The 19797-nt window shown below is 56.5% G+C and overlaps 1 protein-coding gene across 3 annotated transcripts in view; it reads right to left on the bottom strand.

Moving 5' to 3' along the window:
- The window catches only part of GTF2IRD1 (GTF2I repeat domain containing 1), a 104414-nt gene that overhangs the window by 65655 nt on the left and 18962 nt on the right, over positions 1-19797 (bottom strand). For all 3 annotated transcript variants that reach the window (XM_075995384.1, XM_075995383.1, XM_075995385.1), the window contains exons 2-3: positions 3773-3901; positions 838-979 (exon numbers count right to left, since the gene is read on the bottom strand). In XM_075995384.1, the coding sequence (XP_075851499.1) occupies positions 838-979; positions 3773-3895 (265 nt within the window). In that variant the 5' untranslated portion in view covers positions 3896-3901. The remainder of the gene's footprint in view (positions 1-837; positions 980-3772; positions 3902-19797) is intronic.

Genomic DNA, 19797 nt, shown 5'->3' with positions numbered 1-19797 from the left:
GCCTCAGGGCTCCCGGATGGCGGGGCAGGTCTATTCGGAGGGTGACCAGGACGCCCCGGCAAGGCCCTTGGAGGTGCCCGCTCTGCACCTCCCAGGTTCTGAAGGAGCGCGCAGACGGGGCGAGGGTGTCAGAACCAGACGCCTGGCTCGAGCCCCGCCCCCACCACGTGCCCGCCACGTGTGCCTGGGGACGGGTGTGCCACTCGCGATCTCATCTGTAAATCTGTGCCCGTTTCCTGAGCCCGCCGGGGAAGCACGTGAAGCACCCAGCGCATGGCTGGCCCGGAGCGCCGTGTCTCACGACATCACTGACAGCTCACGCACGTCCTGCCCAACTGCGCCAGGAGCCGGACACGCGCCTGCGCCAGGTCGCTTTGCCCCAGGAGCCTCCCTGAGGCGGCACCCGGATGACAGCAATGGCAATGACCATGACAGTGCCCGTCCCGCAGGGCTGACGCCAGGGTGGGCTGGCGCTGGGTGGGCGCCGCGCACGCAGGCGCTCGATAAACCTTAGTGGAACGAGTGTGCTTGGTCCCTGCGCTCGGGGACGCGCAGTCAAGAGGAAGAACCAGGCAGCGACCCCAGGCTCAGTGTTCTCGTCTGTAAATGGGCAGATGCGGGTGGCCCTGGCCGCCCTGGGGTCCAGCAGCCGGGCTCTGTGGACTCAGGGGCTGCTGGATGATTCCAACAAAGACCGTGGCCTCCCCGACAGCGCCACACTGGGAGGCTCAGACAACCCATCTGGTCCGGCTCACCCCCAGCTGGGCCACCCAGCTGGGCAAGGCTGGGACCCAGAGGCGGGCCGCAGCGCCGCCCTGCAGACCCTGGGGTACTCACGGCAGAACCTGAGGAAGTCTGACTGCAGCTCCTTCCGCGCGTTCAGGAACATTCTCCCCTTCTCGGTGCCCACCACGAAGGCGCTCTCATCGTGCACGGCCACACAGGCCACTTCCGCGTTCAGCTTGGAGAGTGCTGAGCACTGTGGTGGGGGGTGTGTGTGAGCGGGAGGCCCCCCCCCCCCCCCGCCCGCTCCAGAACAGCTCTGGTGCCAGCTTTGGGGCTGAGATGTGACCTCCCAGCTGCCCGAGACCCCCCAAGCAGCTCCAGCGAGAGGGCGCCCCCCCTCCGTTCTTGGTCCCAGACTCTGCAGCAGGAGTGAATGAATGACGCCCCAGGACTGGCTGTGGGGGCTGGAGGAGGGAGGACACTGTCCAGCAGAGGTCCCCCTTGCTCGCGGTAAGCCCCGGCCGCAGGGATAACCCCGCCCTGGGCTCTGCTGGCCTCCACAAGGCCCCCAGGAGGAGGTGGTGGGGTGCAGCCCAGGAGAACAAGGGGCTCCAATCCCTTCTCGGCCACTTCCTGCTGTGGGACGGGGATAAGTCACAGCCTTCTCTGGCTCGTTTCCACGTCTGCAGCACTGGGGACGGGCAGCCCAGCTCCAAGCATCGCACCGTGCCCGGCCATGGGGATTGAGTGAGGACTGGCTGGATGAAAGGGGGGTTTTTTGTGTTTTTTTTTTGAGACAGAGTCTCACTCTGCTGCCCGGGCTAGAGTGCCGTGGCGTCAGCCTAACTCACAGCAACCTCAAAGTCCTGCACTCAAGCGATCCTCCTGCCTCAGCCTCCCAAGTGTCTGGGACTACAGGCATGCGCCACCATGCCCGGCTAATTTTTTCTATATATGGTTAGTTGGCCAATTAATTTGTTTTTATTTTTTTAGTAGAGATGGGGTCTCGCTCTTGCTCAGGCTAGTTTCCAACTCCTGAACTTCAGCGATCCACCTGCCTTGGCCTCCCAGAGTGCTAGGATAAAAAGGGTTTCTAAACTGGGATAACCTATGCGGGTGTACAGGCGAGCTGGCTGCTCACCCCAGACTTGAGGCTGGCAGCCCCACTGCACAGAGGCCCCCATGCAGGGGTCCCTGCAACCAAGACCACCAGCATCTCAGGTCTGACCTGCACCCCCAGGAGAAGCCTGCCTATCAAGCATGTGGCATGCACTTGGCACCTGACAAATGCTGCCAGGACTTTTATCTGAGTCAGGTGGTGTTAGCTGATGGTTATAAAGTCTGGCATCTAATCAGAGCTCTGTGCTCTGTGACTCAGGACGGCTTCCTCAACCTCTCTGGGCCAGCCCCAGCCCGGGGAGAGGAAACTGGGGATGGCCTGGAGCCAGCGGGCCTGCCCCACAGGGTCTCCACGGGGCATTCATTTTCTGCTCTTCAACATGAAAACGAAAGCCTGCTGTTCCCTTTCTCTGCAGTAACACTGTAGGACATTAACAACAAACGAAACAAATAAACTCAGCTGTTTCCAGCCAAGGAGCGGCCATGGGAGCTGGAAAAGACCCTTCATGGCAGGTCACTCCTCAGCTGAGGAAGCCAAGGCCACTGCGGGGAATCGACTCGCTTGAAGGTACACGGAAGATGGGGGGGGCGGGCGGGCGGTCGAGGGGCTGGGATGGGGGTGGGGGCTGCTGCACGTCCCTTCCGCCCACTCCCCCTACCGACCACCAAGGACCTGGCCCAGAGCCCTGGAGGATGCCGGACTCAAGTCACTGCCAAACAAGTGTCATTGTCACCCATGAGGGTCCCTCAGGAAACCCTTAAAGGGCCCAGGGACAGGGGAGCCTGTCTCGTTCCAGCCACCAGGATAGCCAGGGCCATCGGCTGTTGTGAGGAGGCGCTTAATAAACACCCCTAGGCCAGCACCGCCCGACGGAACTCTCTGTGACAGTGGACATGTTCTATTTCTGCCCTGCCCAATCCATAGCCACCAGCTCCAGGCACTTGAAATGAGGCCAGTGCAAATGAACAACTGAATTGTTTATTTTGTTTCATTTTAACTAATTAGAATTTGAGTGCAAATAGCCACATGTGGCTAGCGGCCATAGTATCGGCCGTGGCGGCCCACAGTGGCACCAACGAGCTATCAGTGCCGTGGGGACACACGGTTGGGCTCCTAGGCCCCTGCTGTGAAGGCCACTCTGCACAGCGGGGCACCCAGCCAGCTTCCCCAAGGGTTCTCCCTAAGCCGTCCTTGAGCTGCCTACAGCAGGAACAGCTTGAAGGAGGCCCCTTGTCCTCAGGGAACTGTAGGCTCTGCACCCGGAAGTCCGCTTTAAAAAACTGGTCATGCTGTGTGACTTCAGGCAAGGTACTACCCTCTCTGAACTTCAACTGCATCATCCTAAAATGCAGGGGTGCAGCTGACTGATGCCATATAGATTTTTTTAAACACTCCCCTACCCTGCATCACAGAACCCTCCCCCAGGAAAAGGCTGGAGGAAAATGACACTACTATGTCCTCATTTGGGATAAACTGCTACAGGTCTAGGTACAGAGGCAACGGGGGCAGAAGAGTGATTTACAAGGCCCCGCTTCTCTCTCCCAGCCCGAGACGCAGTGATAGCTCTTGCTTTAACGTCGGGGATCATGCTCTATACTGCACTGCTGCCCACACATAGCTACCCCCCAGGTAACCTGCTAGGAGAGAGACCTGGGGTCTCCCAGGGACAGGATGAGAATGGCCAAAGGGGTGGAGGGGCAAGGAGGCGAGGGCCCGGAGCCAGCATTTATTCCAGGGCTAGATTTTATGTACCTGATGTCACTTAAGCCTCCCGCCCTTGATGTAGGCACTGGCCCAAGCTGCAGATGGGAACACTGAGGCTCAGGTCAGAGAAAGCTCCTCTGAGTGGCTGAGGTAGGACTTAAGCTCTGACGTCTCCCAGGGCTGGGGGGCCCACCCTCCTCAGGCACAGGCGGGGACACTCACCATGGAATCTAAGGCAGACACGAGGCTGGTGATGATCTCGTCTTTGCGGGCGAAGGCGGAGCTCCAGCGGTCGGGCCCACAGCCGTTGGCGGGGATGTCACAGCGCTTGCCCAGCAAGGCCATGGTCACCTGGTGGAAGGAGGCAGCGCGGTGGGCACAAGGCACGGGGCATGGCACATGTCGTGGCCACCTGCCCCCTGGACTCCCAGGTGGGGTGAAGAAAGGGCTGGCTGTCCCTTGGCCCTAAGGCCTTTACAAGTGATGGAGGTAGAACCTGCCAGGCCAGGGCACAGATGGCAGGATAATGACACGCAGTGGCACATCCCCTGAAGTCTGCACCCCTCAAACCGAGCCCAGCACCAGGATCAGTCTGCTGGGCAGGCCCCAACTGCTACTTCTCCCCAGGTGTGTAGTTCTGGCCACGGCCCTCCCTTGCTCACACACCCTCTGTGGCTCCCTACTGCCCACATTAGCTCTCGACTCCTCAGTCTGGTATTCTGGTTTCCTGGCCTGGACGCCCCAACCCCGTCCCTCACACCCCATGCCCCAGGTCCCCTAGGCTCCACCAACCCCCGACGTACCAATGTCCTCCATGCCTCCCCAGCCCGAGCAGGTTCAGTTCCCCCTCAAGTGCCCTTCCTGTCCCTGCTGTCATCTGCTAATTAGCCCCAGAGCTTTTATTTACTTATTTATTTATGAGACAAGGTCTTGCTCTATCACCCGGGCAGGCATGCAGTGGTGCAGTCATAGCTCACTGCAGCCTCTAATTCCTGGGCTCAAGCCATCCTCCTACCTCAGCCTCCTGAGTAGCTGGGACCACAGGTGCACACCACGCCAGGCTGATTTTTTAAAATTGTTTGTAGAGAGGGGATTTATCCTGTCGGGAAGTCCTCGACTGGCCCACCTCCCACACCCAGGTGCCTCTGAGCTCCTCCATCATGCTTCTGTGTCAAGCCACATGCTCCCAAGGGCAAGGCCACTGCCCCAAGGCCCCTGAGCCTCAGGGATGTAGCAAGAAACTGCAGGGCAGAGGCCATTTCATCTCACACTGGGCGTTCCCCAAGGCAGGACTTTGTCCCGTGGTGGTGGGGCCCCTGGAGGCCAGAGCTGCACCCTCCCCTGCACTGGGGCTCCTGTCGTGGTGCCCAGCGTGGCACATGCTCACTGCCCCCGTACCGCCCAGCCTGAACCGGGCACCACGAGATACAAAGCTCAGACCCCCTCGGTTCCTGGTTCCAGCCTGCCCTTCCTCCCTGACCTGGGAGTCAGGTGTGGGGAGCCACCCACAGGCTGCCTCCTGGCCAGCACCTGCCCCCAGCCAGCGGCCACGCACCCATTCAAGACAGGGAGGGGCAGGGACCCTCGGCTTCCCTCTCTGGGTTCGGCCCCAGTGCACCTTGTGTGGCCCTGCCCGGTGCTGGAGGCAGCGCAGGGAGGGAGCAGGGAGCAGGGCCACAGACCTGCAGAGGGGCCTGTGAACCCCACCCTCCGCCTGCCACCTGCAAGCAAGCAGTCTCTGCACACACCAGGCAGGGGGACTGTGGGGCCGGCACCTCAAAGGGCACGAAGCCCGGGGTGTCTTCTGCTGCTGCGGCTGTCCCTGCAGACCATAAGCTCTTCACAGGCAGGGACCAGGTCTACCCGCTACTGCTGCACCCCATGGCCCACCTCAGCGTCCAGCACGAGTGACACACCAAGGTGTGTGGTCCCAACCACAGACTGAGGCCTTGCAATTTTATAAAAGTTTGAAATCTATGTTATTAAGGGATGCTGAGGGTATGACAGGCCATGGATAGAACACAGGCCATGGATGGGACATGCCAATGGACCAACAGGTGGCCAGTGGCCCATGGCTGGGGACATTCCATAGCATGAAGCCCACCTGAGGGTCTGAGTGTGACCAGATTCCATAAAGGACCCAGCTGAGAGGTCTGCCCACCTGAGAGCTTGACGGCTCCCCCCTCAGCCACCCCCGCCAGCCCATCCCTTGAGCCATTCCCAGAAAGGCCTGCGACCGCCAGCCTCCCAGCTGCCGAGGCCCAAATCGAATCAGGGCAGAGCAGGAGGCACCAGCCAGCGCCCGCTCTGGCCCTGGCCTCCGGGTCGCCCAGACAGCGCCGGCTCCTTCCGGCAAAGGTCCTAATCCATTTAGGAAGGAATCAGGGAGTGAGGGACGAAGACAGGGAAGGGGGGCTGGGTGGTGGGCTGTCCCCTGACTCCTTGTCCCGGCCATCTGCGCTCGCAGGACCCTCTGCCCTGAGCTAGAGCCCAGGTGGGTGCACTTAGAAGGGGGTGAGAAAACCGCTCCCTGCAAATGCTCAGGGCCTGAGGGAGGGAGGGGCAGGTTCCATGGGGCGGGAGCAAGAACGCTGGGTGTGGGGACAGCCAAGAGGAGACCCGGGTCTGCTAGGACCACATCAGGTGAATCACTGAAACCCCGAGTTTTCTCAGTTGTTTTGTTTCGAGACAGGGTCTCACTCTGTCGCCCAGGCTAGAGTGCAGGGGTGTCATCACAGCTCACTGCAACCTCCAACGCCTGGGCTCAAGCCATCCTCCTGCCTCAGCCTCCCGAGGAGCTGGGACTGCAGACATGCTCCACTGTGCCTGGCCCGAGTTTTCTCATTGCAAAGCGGGGCTGGTTCTAAACAGAAATGCAGGGGAGGGAAACCACCCAGTGGAAAGGGAACAATACGGAACAGAGGACACCAAGCATGACAGGCAGCTGGCCATGAAGCAGGTACCTGAGGATAAACAGGAATAAACAGGAGAAACGCCCCCAGGAAGAGGAGACAGAGGCCGCAGCCTGGGCAATCCCATGCTGGTTAGTGGAGGACAGGGGAGCTGGGAGAAGGGCCGCCTCCAGGCCACTACCCTGTCCAGCATCCTTTGCTGGCCACGCCAGAGCACAGGATCCTCACTGATCTCCATGCCCCTCCTCTGTCCCCACGGTCCCTCCTCCAGACCCCAGCCAGAGGACCTCAGGAAGCACAAACCTCACATTGCCAACCTGCTCGGAAGCAACCGATGGTGTCACTGCACACAGACTGACCCAGGTGGCCCTCCCTGCCCTGCCCCCTGTGCACTGGGCCCACGGCACCTCCCTCTGTCCCCAAACACACCACATGCAGCCCCCTCTCTGCACTCGAGGCTGCCCCCGTGGAGGGCTTCTCCAGGCCGGGGCCTTCCTCCCCTGCCGCCTTCACCCGGTCGACAGCTCCCGGAGCGCCTTCCCCAGCCACCCGCCAGCAGCCCAGCCCCGCACTTGCCACCGGGCTCCTGGTTTCTTCACAGGATCTGTTGCAATCAGAAACAACCTGTTCCCGTACTTCTTGCCGGAACTTCCCACCTGGAGCGTGACCTCGCGCCTGTGTGGGTTTTCGTGGGCGCTCAACAATTACGCGCAGAACTGACAAATGCTCCGGTTGGCCGACCTGGGCTGCAGCGGGAGGTCCCCCAGCCACGGGCAGAGGGTCTGACAAGTCCCGGCCCCCCAGCTCTCAAGAAGAGAGCAGCAACATGGGAGACTGTCCCTCTGCATCACACAGGAGGGACAGTCTAGGGAACAGAACGTGATGGAAAATCCAGGTGGCGGGGGGGTCCCAATGCTCCCGCGGCTGCAGTGAGGGAGGCTGCGGGGTCAGACGGATGCCCGGGGCAGGTGCTCCTCAAGGCGTGACCCCGGGACCTGCAGCGTTGGCGTCACCTGGGCACTTGTCAGAAATGCCCAGAGGGGGCAGCCGTGTGTCTGGGTTACTGTCCCTGCGACAAACAGCATCGGTCGTTTTAGAGTTGAGGGAGGGACCCGCCCGAGGCTGCAGCCAGCGTGTCTGTCTCCAGACACGTCCTTGCTGTCCACGCGTGGAGGGAGGACCACGCTCCCCACACGCACAGCGACGCGGGGCACAGGATGACCAGCCGGTCAGATGCAGGGTGGACACACAGCCAGGGTGGCCAGCTCGCCCTGGGTCGCCCAGGACTTCCCTGGGTTTAGCACAGAAAGTTCCGTGTCCTAGGAAACCCCTCAGTCCGAGGGAACCCCACGACGAAGGGACCAACAGGACGGGAGCCTGACACTTCCCAGCAGCCAAGAACGCAGACAGATGCTAATGAGCAATGCACTGGTGGATGCTAAATATCCATCTTTTGGGGCCAAAAAAATCAGCCTCCTTTAATAAGGTGAGAGACGGGGCCTGGGGGCTACTCAGGGAAGGGGACAGAGAATGGGGAGGACAAGGAGGAGGCCAGGGCCTCTTTATCCAGGAAGATAAAGGTGGGGAGAGGAAGCCACTTTTTTTTGTTTGTTTTTGTTTTTTGAATTTTTTTGAAACAGGGTCTCACTCTGTCACCCAGGCTGGAGTGCAGTGGTGTCATCATAGCTCACAGCAACCTCAAAGTCCCAGGCTTGAGCGATCCTCCTGCCTTGGCCTCCAGAGTAGCTGGGACTACAGGTCTGTGCCACCACACCCGGCTAATTTTTTTGCATTTTTTGCAGAGACAGGGTCTTGCTATGTTGCCCAGGCTGGTCTCAAACTTCTGGCCCCAAGTGATCCTCCTGCCTCGGCCTCCCAAAGCACTGTGATTACAGGCGTGAGCCACCACACCCAGCCAGAAGCCACTGTCATCTCCAAAGGCTGGGTACAAGCCTGTTTTGTGAAGCCACAAAAGGCAGAGCTGGGACAGTGGAGGGAAGTCAATTGGGCAGAGCCTGGTTCTGGGTCCCCAGGCCATGGGAAATCTGCTGTGTCATCCCAGCCCCCCCACCAGCTCCTGACCGGGCTCTGCTCACCTGTGAAGCAGGCTGCAGGTAACACAGCTGCCACCAACACCTGCTGGTCCAACGCCCAGGCTCCTGGACCCACCCATCAAAGATGTGAGGTGACAGGTCCCCTGCCCAGCGGGCCCAGGACACTGCACTTGTAAGTTCTCAGGGGATTCTGAGAGGCAGCCAGGCACAGGGCGGGGTGATCCCTGGGGACGTTCCTGACTCCAGGCCCCGAGAAGCTCGGCTTTTCCTGCCTGCGCCTGCCCCCTGCCTGGCCAGGGACTCCTCGCCCAGACGGTGGCAGCTTTCAGAGGTGGAGGCTAGCCCAGTCCCGGAGCCAAAGATTAGCCAAGTTCTCTGTCCCTGTCTGAGTTGGTGCCGACCCAAGGCAGGCCTGACTCCAGGCTGGGGACACCCAGAGGAGTCCGGCCCAGAGAGAACTTCATTGGGGCCTCTGACCCCACAACACCCTGCACCAGGCGCTCTGAGCCCCCCAGGAGCACAAGGGGGTGCCGCCATTGCACCTGTCCTTTCTGCTGCCCACGGCCTGGACGTCTGGGGAGACAGGTGCCCCCTAGGGCAGGTGCCAACCTCCCTCTAGTGAAGCGTGTCTAGTGGGAGGTGGGAATAGGGTGTGCAGGCAAGAGAACAGGCCCCACGACGAACCTCCCAGCTCAGCCTAGTTTAAAAACTCCCCTCCGCCACCCACCACCCTAGATGCCTTCACGGGACACCTAAGGGGTCCAAAGCCAAAATGGTGAGTGCAAGGAAGTGTGACCTGACTTGACATCTGGCCCAAGGGCTCGGCCCCTACTCTCTGGCGTGGGCTTAGAGGACCGGCCCATCCGGAGGGACGGAGTCACAGGCTGCTGCCTAAGGGCCGAGACACTCAGGCCCTCGCACGTCCCAGAGGAGGGACCCTGCCCAACGCCCCGGAGCTGGGGTACAGCCAAGCTGGTATCTGAGCCCAGACCACACTGGCTACACCCTGGCTCCCTCCACCCCACGCCGCAGCCCTCAAGCCCCTTCCCTCACGACACAGCTCTGCCTGCCCCCGGGGCTGGCCCGCGGTGAGTGGCAAAGTCCACCGGCATCTGCTTCCTGCCCAGGGGGCCCAGGAGGCAGCAACTGAACGTTGGTTTCTCCTTCTCAGGCCTGCCCTGGAGCTCGGCACCCAGACCCCCTCCTCTCCTCCCTCCGCCTGGCATGCCCGGAGCTTCAGAAAATCACATGCTTAAAGCAGCAGAGTGTGAGTGTGCGTGTGTGTGTATGAAAGAGAGAGAGCAGGAGGGGGAGAGGGGGGAGAGGGAGCACATATATGTGATGGAAAGAATAGGGACAGTTAAGAAAGGGAGACACACACACTCGCGTGCACACACACACGCACACACACGAACAGCCTGGGCAGAGTGACGAGAGGGCTGACCCTGGCTGGGGAGGATCACTTGTCCCCACCGGCTTGGGGTTGAACCAATGAAACAAATGTCACAAACTCTCCTGCAACGGGCAGCCCGTCCCTCCACCACACTCTCAGAAAGCCCCTGGAGGTGGCTCCCCTAACCCACTTCCCATGTGCGGGGCTGAGGCTCCAGCTGGGAGGAGAAACAAGCAGCTCCAGCCCCCAAGATGAACTGTCAGCGCGGCCAGGCCCTTAGCAGCAGCACACATGTGGGGTGCCTCAGTCGGGGGTTCTCAGGCCTTCTTTACACGGCACACGCACTCATTCATTCATTTGTGGGTTCATTCATTCAGTCACTCATTCCTTTCACATACACTTTTCTTTTTTTTTTTTTTTTTTGAGACAGAGTCTCACTTTGTTGCCCAGGCTAGAGTGAGTGCCCTGGCGTCAGCCTGGCTCACAGCAACCTCAAACTCCTGGGCTCAAGTGATCCTATTGCCTCAGCCTCCCAAGTAGCTGGGACTACAGGCATGCACCACCATGCCCGGCTAATTTTTTATATATATATTAGTTGGCCAATTAATTTCTTTCTAATTTATAGTAGAGTTGGAGTTTCGCTCTTGCTCAAGCTGGTTTCGAACTCCCGACCTCGAGCAATCCGCCCGCCTCGGCCTCCCAGAATGCTAGGATTACAGGCGTGAGCCACCGTGCCCGGCCCACACACACTTTTGAACCCTGAAGGCTACACTTGTTCCCTGTGCCTACCGGCTACCCAGCTAGGTCACAGTAGGACAGAACAGAAGCCACCTCCGCCTGGCCATCAGCTGGGTCACAGTCCCAGGCAGAGAGCTGGAAGGAGGGGCAGGGGACAGCCTGGATGCCTTCCTTGGCCATCCTTTGCCCCACCACCCCCAACTTATTCATTCAACACCAACCAGGAGCCTGCTCTGTGCCAGGCCCCGCCGGCCCTCCTGGAACTCACAGGGCCAGTGTGTCCACAAAGAATCATAGGATCATGAAATGAGGACAAGTGGAAAAGTTTGCCTGGATACAGAGCTTGACATGGGGGAAAGGGTTACCCACATTTTATTCGAACGTTTTATTTATTTAATTTTGGGCGAGCAGGGTCCTGCCAAAAAGGCTTCCCTGAGTTGATGACAGTTGAGATGGGTTTTGAAGGGTGAATAGGAGTTCTCTGGGTGCATGAATGGAAGAGTGTCATTTCTGTGGACAGAGGCAAAGGGAAGATGCTTGGCTTGGAGATACACAACCTTTGCTCCACAGGTAAAAAGGAGTTTTGGAGAGTGTTAATACAATAAAAAGGCAACCCACAGAATGGGAGAAAATGTGTGTAAACAGTATATCTGATAAGAGATTTATATCCAGGATCTTAGAGAACTCTTAAAACTCAACAACAAAAAACAAACAGCCCAACTGAAAAATGGGCAGAAGACTAGAATAGACATTTCTCCAAAAAAGATATACAAATGGCCAATGAGCACATGAAGAGATGCTCAACACCATGACCATTAGCAAAATGCAAATCAAAACTACAATGAGCTATCACCTCACACTCACCAGGAGGCCTTCTACCCAAAAGACAAAACAAGTGTTGGTGGGGATGTAAAATGGTGCAGCCGCCATGGAAAACAGTATGGTGGCTCCTCAGCACATTAGAAATGGGACTACCATACGTGCCAGCAACTCCTCTTCTGTCTATATAACCCAAGAGAACCAAAAATAGGCTCTCAAAGAGCTTTGTCTACTCGTTTTCATAGCAGCGTTATTGACAACAGACAAAACGTGGAAGCAACGCAAGAGCCCAGGGATGGATGAATGGATGAAACACAGTGGTACACATGCACAGGGGAATCTTACTCAGCTTTAAAAGGAAGGAAATTCTGACACGTGCTACAACATGGATGTACCTCGAGGACTTTATGCCGAGTGAAATGAACCAGACACAAAAACACAAGTACTGCACGATTCCACTTGCAGGAGGTGCTTAGGGTGGTCCAGTCCCGAAACAGAAAGTAGAATGGTGGTCGCCATGGTTGGTGAGAGGGAATTGTTTAATAGGTATAGAGTTTCGGTTTTACAAGGTGAAAAAGTTCTAGGGATGGATGGTGGTGATGGCTGCACAACATACGAATGCATTTAATACCACTGAACTGTATGCTTGCAAACAGTAAAGATAAATTTTATGTTATGTGTATTTTAATATAATTTTTAAAAATTGAGAAAAAGGAGAGAAGTGTTCAGTTGCTCTTATTGAGTGTCCACTCTGGAGCGTCAATCCTAAGCTTACAGTGGACACTCAGTGGCCTTCGCTGGAAAGAGGCGAAGACGGGTTGGAGAAAGAGGGGGAGGAGGGACTACTTGACAAGGACATCTTTGCCCCCCAGGTGAGTGTGAGCACTGGCAACCCAATACACACACACACGTGCATACTGACATGCATGCACATGCAAGCACATAGGCACACTCACACGCTCGTGCGAGCCCTCCTGGGCCCAGTGCCAGCACAACCTGAGCGTGCTAAGAACACTCACAGAGAAGCGACCACCCCAGGGCCAGCCGTGCTGGGACACAGAGATGAGCAGGACACAAGCCTCGTCCTCAAGGGGCTCACCGTCCCGCCAGGAGTCAGGCCACAGAGCAAACTGCCCTTGTCCTCCCCAGCCTGCAGGACCCCGGACACACCCTGCCCTCGGGCATGGCCTTGGCACCCGCTGTGCCCTTGGGAAGAGACACCCCTGCCCTTTGCGGGACCCCTCTTAGCTGTTGCTAGGCACATCAACACCTCCTGCGCTGTCCTTGGCTGGGCGCCCACAGCCTCTTCTTCCCTCCTCCCCAGGATGGGGGTACCTGAGCCCCCACGGCACCAGGTCCTGGGGAACAGGCCCGGTTTCCTCCACCCGTGTGCGCCCGGGCCTGCCGAGTACGGGCCTGCTACTAAGGCCTGCAAAGGGCCTCCCAGGGGAGGGGCTGTGTACGCAGGCTGGGAAACATTAAGAGACATAAAGAGGGTGGGTGGCAAGGAGTGGGGCCCTCAGACAGCAGGCACAGCTGAGGCCCAGGCACTGAGGCAGGAGCGAGCCTGACGCAGCGTGGGGTCCGCGCTGAGGCTCTGGGGGAGCAGAGGTCGCCAAAGCGCTTTCAACACAGATGCGGTTGGATTCCGGGACTGCCCAGCGGAAACGCTGTGCCCTGGGTCCCGGACTCTGAGCCAAGGTGAACAAAACCCGGCCATCCTGACGCCACCCCATGGAGAGCCCAGGTGGTGCCAGAGATGCCTGAGGAGCCCCGGCTGTATCCCAGCTCAGGCCCCAGGACAGAGGGCGAGGACATCATGAACATGACCTTAACCCACCTGGCTAAGCCCAGTCACCCCCCAACCTTTGAAAGATTAAAATAAGAAATGACTGCTGTTTGACACTGCTAAGCTTGGGGCTATTTGTTACGCAGTCAGAGGTAACCGATACACCCAAGGGCAGACCATGCAGATGCTGCTGTACGTCCCCAACAGGCGACTGATAGGGAAGGTGGACAAAGCTTAGATATATGGTTTGGGGTGTCCACACACACGTCAACAAGGTCCCCCCGACATGGAGAGAGCTGAGGTGGGCAGAGGCAGGGAGTCTGCACTGGCTGCTTCTTCCTGCCGGCACAGATGACGGGAGAGCCCGTCTACAAGAACGGCTGCTTGAACGTGCCCTTAGGAACTCGTGGTAGGCTCGAAAATGACCCCCAAAAGACAGCCACGCCCCAATCGCTGGGGCCTATAAAAGCTACCTCATATGGAACAATCGCTTTCGCAGATGCGACTGAATTAAGGATCCCGAGACAGGGAGATTACTCGGGCTGATCCGCGTAAGCCCTGAAGGCCATGGCAGGTATCCTTCCAAGAAGAGGGCGGAGGGAGACTGGACATACATCCCGAAGGGAAGGCCAGTGAAGACAGAGCAGAGATTTGAAAACACTGGCCTTGAAGACGGGGTGGTGCAGCCACAAGCCCAGGAGTGCCGGCAGCCACCAGAAGCTGGAGGAGACCAGGAATAGACGACGCCCCCTAGAGCCTGTGGGGGGACCGTGGCTGCCGACACCTTGACCTTGGCCGGATGGTGATGATTTTGCACTTCTGGCCTCCAGAACTGCGAGAATGGAAATTTCTGTTGTTTCAAGCACCAAGTGTGTGTGTGATGCGGTGTTGCAGCCCCCTCACTGCCCATACCCCACCTCCCAAGGACGTCCTCAGCTCGGACAGCTGCAATGCTCAGGCCTGGGTTTGCTGGAAAGTTCTCCAATCCCTTCCCCACGGGAAGCACCACTGGAAAGGGCTAGATTTTTCTGGACACCGGGGAAGCGCCTCCAACTCGAGTCTCCCTGCCCTATGGACCAGCTGGGGTGTTGGAGCCGATAGAAAAATATACGCCCAACCACGCAAAAGGCAAAGGCAAGCGCACACACCACCCAAACACGGCCCCCGCACCATCCGCTGCCATATGCTTGTGTTTCTTGAAAAAGAAGCTTGAGAGAACAAACAAAAAAGAGATTTCTCCCCTTCTGGAGGGGTGGGGAGGGCATCTTTCTTCCCAGCAGCTCCACCCTCCCACCAGATACTCCATCTCCTGTCCCAGGGGCTCCCCAGGGGCATGGGACTGCCGGGGGCCCAGGATTCCTGCCCCACCCCCACTGACTGCCCATCGCCATGGCAGGGCAGCTGGAGGGGTCTTGCACGGGCTGCAGTGCAGGGGTAGGCAGCGTGCAGTGTGCTCAAATACCCAAGTCCCAACCCTGGCTCTGGCCCCAACGGCTGTATCCTGAGCCCGCCCCCCCCAATTGTGTCCTGGTATCTCTGGGCAGCTGGGCACCCCCAGCCCTGGGGGTGAACCTTGGAGATTCCCTAAAGCCTAGATCAGGATGCTCCCATTCCTTCGCTGGGGCTGGTGTAGAGAGAAGCACAGAACCCAGTTCTGGCCACTGAGACGTGAGGGACTTCTGGGAGACTCGACATTGCCCTTAGAAAAGGACGGAAACCAGTGATGTCCTTCTCCTACAACAATGGATGTCCCCAGCCGTGACAGCCAACTGGGGGCCGTGAGAAGAGCCAGCCCAGGAGGTGAAGGCGTCACAAGGAGGACAACAGGGTGGCCCAGGGGAGAACCTGGCCCTTCAGGACCCGGGATCTGCCACCCCCGGGGTTCAGGTTGGATAATCAATGTCCACACTGCTTGAGCCACTTCTAGTGCAGGTTTCTTTTACTTGCAGCTAAAAGCATCCTACTTACGCCAGCCTTTTCCAGTTGTGAAGTCACCTGTTTTTGTTTCCTGGTCTATTTGATAATAGACCAAGTTCCCTTTCTGTCAGCTTGAGAGTCCACATCCCCCTCTGCGATCTACAGCAGGAACCTAGGAGTCTGCGTGTGCTGGGATTCCTTGTTTTATTTTCATTCTGGGGGGCTCTACCTCCAGTCCCATCACCCCCTTACTGCGATGCCTAAGGAGGCACGATGTTCCGAAAAAAATGGAAGCCATGGAAGCGAAAGTGAAAACTTTGAGAAGATTAAAATAGAAGCAATTCTTTTGAAAAAGTCCTCCATGTTTCTGAAATGACTTCGTTCGTTGAAAATATAAAAATGTATTATGTATAAGTTGTTTTCCCAGAATTACCGCAAATGGGCTATATTAATTTCAAAACTACGGTTTAGTCAGAAGTCGCCAATTCTGGATTTAATCATATTTAAAATGCATAACAATTCTGTTACCAATGGAATTACAGTCTTCTGAGCTTTAAATAAGTTAAGCTTTCTTGTACATTTAAAAAAATTGTTAAAGTAATGTGGATAGTTTATCTTTCTTTGGCTTTTAAAAAATTTCCTAGAGATTGCAAAAACAGTTGTACTTTGGGGGACTTAGCATTTCTCACAATATCAAGCAGATCTGGAAAGCTTTCACGTTCGAGAAGGATACTGAGAAAAAAAGAGAAGTTATCTTGTATTTCTCTCATCTATATCGAGTTCAATTTTTGTCTAACGTGTCTTCTTTCTTTTTTAGAGACAGGGTCTTGATATGTTGCCCAAGCTGGACTTGAACTCCTGGGCCCCCCACCTCGGCCTCTCGAGTAGCTGGGACTACAGGCACTCGCCACCACGCCGGGCTGAGCTGAGTGTGCTAGGATTCCGAGGCAGACAGACAGGCACTATACAATCTTCCCCCCTGCCTTCCTCTACTACCCAAATCCTCCCATTCCTGTGCTCCTATGCAGCCTGGCCAGGGAGGCATTCCCAAATAAAAAGGCAGAGCTTCCTACAGAGCAGGTGTTGGCTGCCCAATCCCCTCCTCATCCTCCTGCACGGTAGCCGGAATGACCAAAGCCGCTTCCTAGGAAGGAGGAGCCAGCCCCTCTCCTATCCTGGTCAGCTGCCCTGGGCTGGACCGCTTGCCTCCAGGCTTCCTGGTACAAGAGAAACCCCTCCCCCTTAAGCCTGCTTCTCGGGTCCCTTGCAACTGAACACATCCCTATGGGGACAGAGTCCAAGGTACGCACCTTCAAACTCAGATTCGCTTCTGAGTTTCAGATTCGTTTCCATTTCAGGCCATCACTTTTTTTTTTTTTTTCATTGAGACAGAGTCTCACTCTGTTGCCCGGGCTAGAGTGCCGTGGTATCAGCCTAGCTCACAGCAACCTCAAACTCCTGGGCTCAAGTGATCCTCCTGCCTCAGCCTCCCAAGTAGCTGGGACTACAGGCATGCACCACCGTGCCTGGCTAATTTTTTCTATATATTTTTAGTTTGCCAATTAATTTCTTTCTATTTTTAGTAGAGACGGGGTCTCACTCTTGCTCAGGCTGGTTTCAAACTCCTGACCTCGAGAGATCCACCCGCCTCAGATTCCCGGAGTGCTAGGATTACAGGCGTGAGCCACCACGCCTGGCTAGGCCACCACTCGTTTTACTTCCTTCTCTATGTTGTCTTACTATATTTTATGTTTCTTTGTAAGTCTTTAAAATCACTTTTGGGATAAGGTGGAATACAAATAAATAAAAACAGGATGGGCACGGGCTCAGGCCTGTAATCCTAGCACTCCAGGAAGCTGAGTGGGAGGATTGCTTGAGGCCAGGAGTTTGAGACCAGCCTGAGCAACATAGCAAGACCCCGTCTCTATAAAAATTTTTTAAAAGGAAGGAATTCTGACACATGCCACCATACAGATGAACTTTGAGGACATGATGCTATGTGAAATAAAATAAATGCTGCATGATTCCACTTGCAGGAGGTACCTAGAGCAGTCAAATTCATAGAGACACAAAGTAAAGTAGACTAGTGGTTGCCAGGGGCTGAGGGGGAGGTGGGGAATGGGGAGTTTCAGTTTTGCAAGATGAGAAGAATCCTGGAGATTGGCTGTACAACAACGTGACTGTAGTTAACACGACTGAATTGTACACTTAAAAATGGTTAAGGAGGAAAATTTTATATTACATGCATTTTACCATAATTAAAAAAAAAAATAGCAACAACAGCAGCCATAACTATTCCCCAAGCACTACCAAGCACATACCAAGACCATTACGTGGGGCTGGTGATGCACGCCACCTCCCCAAACCCCGAGCTCTGGCCCCTCACGTCCTATGCTCAGTCCACGGTCACTCATGTTACACCGGAGGAAGTTTCAGGGATACAGGCTTTGATTCATCACAAGGAAACACTTCCCAACGGGGACAACTGTCCCAGAATGGAAGAACAAGCGGCCTCATGGGCACTGGGCTCCCACCCCAGGGGGTGTCAAGTGGAAGTTGCCCCCCTCCCGAGGGCTGTCAGAGGGTCTCTGCGCCTTCCAGAGGCTGACGCTTTCTACAAGGATCCTTCGCCAGGGAACCTGGGCTGGGGTGATTCGGGCAGAGGTCAAAGACAGTTTTGCTTTTGCTCTACTTAGCAAGTGAGCCAAGCTGCTGAACAGGATCGTAAGAGCAAACTTCAAACACTTTAGAAAACAACCTGTCAGCACTTGGTGTCACAGCACTGAGCTGGATGGGCCCCTCATCCAATCACCGCCACGCTCAACTGGGGAAACCAAGGCCTGGAGTGGACGGACTGCATCCTAGATCTCTGCACACTCAACTCGGGTTCTCGCCACTACGCCACGTGCCCTCCCGGGGGCTTATTGCTCTGCTACTTGAAAATTCTTTCCCATTTGCTAGAGAAGCTCCTTTAGGGAAACAAACTTTATTTCTTTGAAAGTGGGCAATAATGATTCGGGCACTACTCCAATTTCAGCACAGCCCACGTGTGCTCCCACTGCCGCCAGCCCTGGGGCCCAGTCTGCTGGAAATGTCAGCAGACACACAAACACACTGCAGACGCTGAGCCTCGCGGATGTGACGGAAGAACCCAGGAGGGCAAGGTCACGCCGTGGGACTCCACTGACGTCAGGTCCAAGAACAGGCCAGATTCCAAAGGTAGATGTCAGGACGGTGGTCATCCTGGCAGGGTGGGGGTGGTGGCAGTGACTGCAAAGGGCGTGAGAGGGGTTTCTGCGGGGCTGATGCTGTTCTGTTTCTTGATCTGGGTGCTGGTCACCTCGGTGGTGTGGTGTATAAATGTTTATCAAGATGTTCACTTGCAATAAATAATTTTTTCTTTTTTTTGAGACAGAGTCTCACTCTGTTGCTCCGGATAGAACGCAGTGGCGTCAGTCTAGCTCACAGCAACCTCAAACCCCAGGGCTCGGGCGATCCTCCTGCCTCAGCCTCCCGAGTAGCTGGGACTATAGGCATGCGCCACCATGCCCGGCTAATCTCTCTATATTTTTAGTTGGCCAATTAATTTTGTTCTATTTTTTTTTAGTAGAAACAGGGTCTCGCTCTTGCTCAGGCTGGTTTCAAACTCCTGACCTTGAGCGATCCACCCGCCTCGGCCTCCCAGAGTGCTAGGATTATAGGCATGAGCCACCACGCCCAGCCAATAAATAACTTTTTCTCAATAAAAAGATTGCAAAAGATGTCAGGTATTGGGACACCCAGTTAGGCCAAGTTGTCCCTTTCTAAATTCTGCCCTGCAAGTAGTGAGGGTGTGGTCCTGCCCAGAGGCCGAGGCCTCCACCAACAGCCTCCCCATCCCCCACCCCATCACCAGGGCAGGGGCTGGAGAGCCAGCCGGGGACGTCTCTGGAGATCAGACCCCACACCTGTGGCCGAGCTCTTCCTGGACCGCCAGCTCAGGAGCAGGGGGTCTCGCGCTAAATCCCAGCTCGCCCCACAGCGGGGCCTGGGGCCCACACAGTCCTCTCAGCAAAGTGATTTGGTGACATTATGACATGTTACAAGAGGTTTAATTTTAACCATGGTCCCATCCTTCACCCCAGACCTCCTAATTCTATCAAGGTATCCTGAGTAAACTATCCAAAACGCAAAGACGTTGCACCAGAGCTTTCACTGCGTGCATCCACTAATGCACACGGCTGCACACAAATACAAGCTGACACCAACGCGGACACGCCCCCAGGTACACGCGCAGGAGCCTGAATGCAAACTTTGGACGGCCCTGCCGGCAGGCTGGCTCCAGAGGCGGCTTCCCTCTGCTCTTCTGTATTTTGTATGTTACTCAAGGTCGGTAGGTATTGCTTTTACAATGTGGAAAGAAGTAACAGAAACCTCATTCTTTAAAACAAAACAAAACCAACCACCCAACACAGCCGCTCCAGCCCAGGACGGAAAGAGGGCCCCAGGCCGGGCACAGGGCAGGCCCAGGAGGCACACACTTCGTGCCGCCTTCCAGGGGCCTCCAGAGGAGCCGCCTGCCTTCTCCCGGGAGCAGCTGGCGGCAGGGGCAGGTCTGCGGCCCGGCTGTGGGAAGCCCCACCTGC

The sequence above is a fragment of the Microcebus murinus genome, chromosome 19 (assembly GCF_040939455.1).
Source record: "Microcebus murinus isolate Inina chromosome 19, M.murinus_Inina_mat1.0, whole genome shotgun sequence".
NCBI classification, from domain to species: domain Eukaryota; kingdom Metazoa; phylum Chordata; class Mammalia; order Primates; family Cheirogaleidae; genus Microcebus; species Microcebus murinus.
Note: the sequence above shows the minus strand (reverse complement) of the source record. Positions and strands in the feature narration are given on the sequence as shown.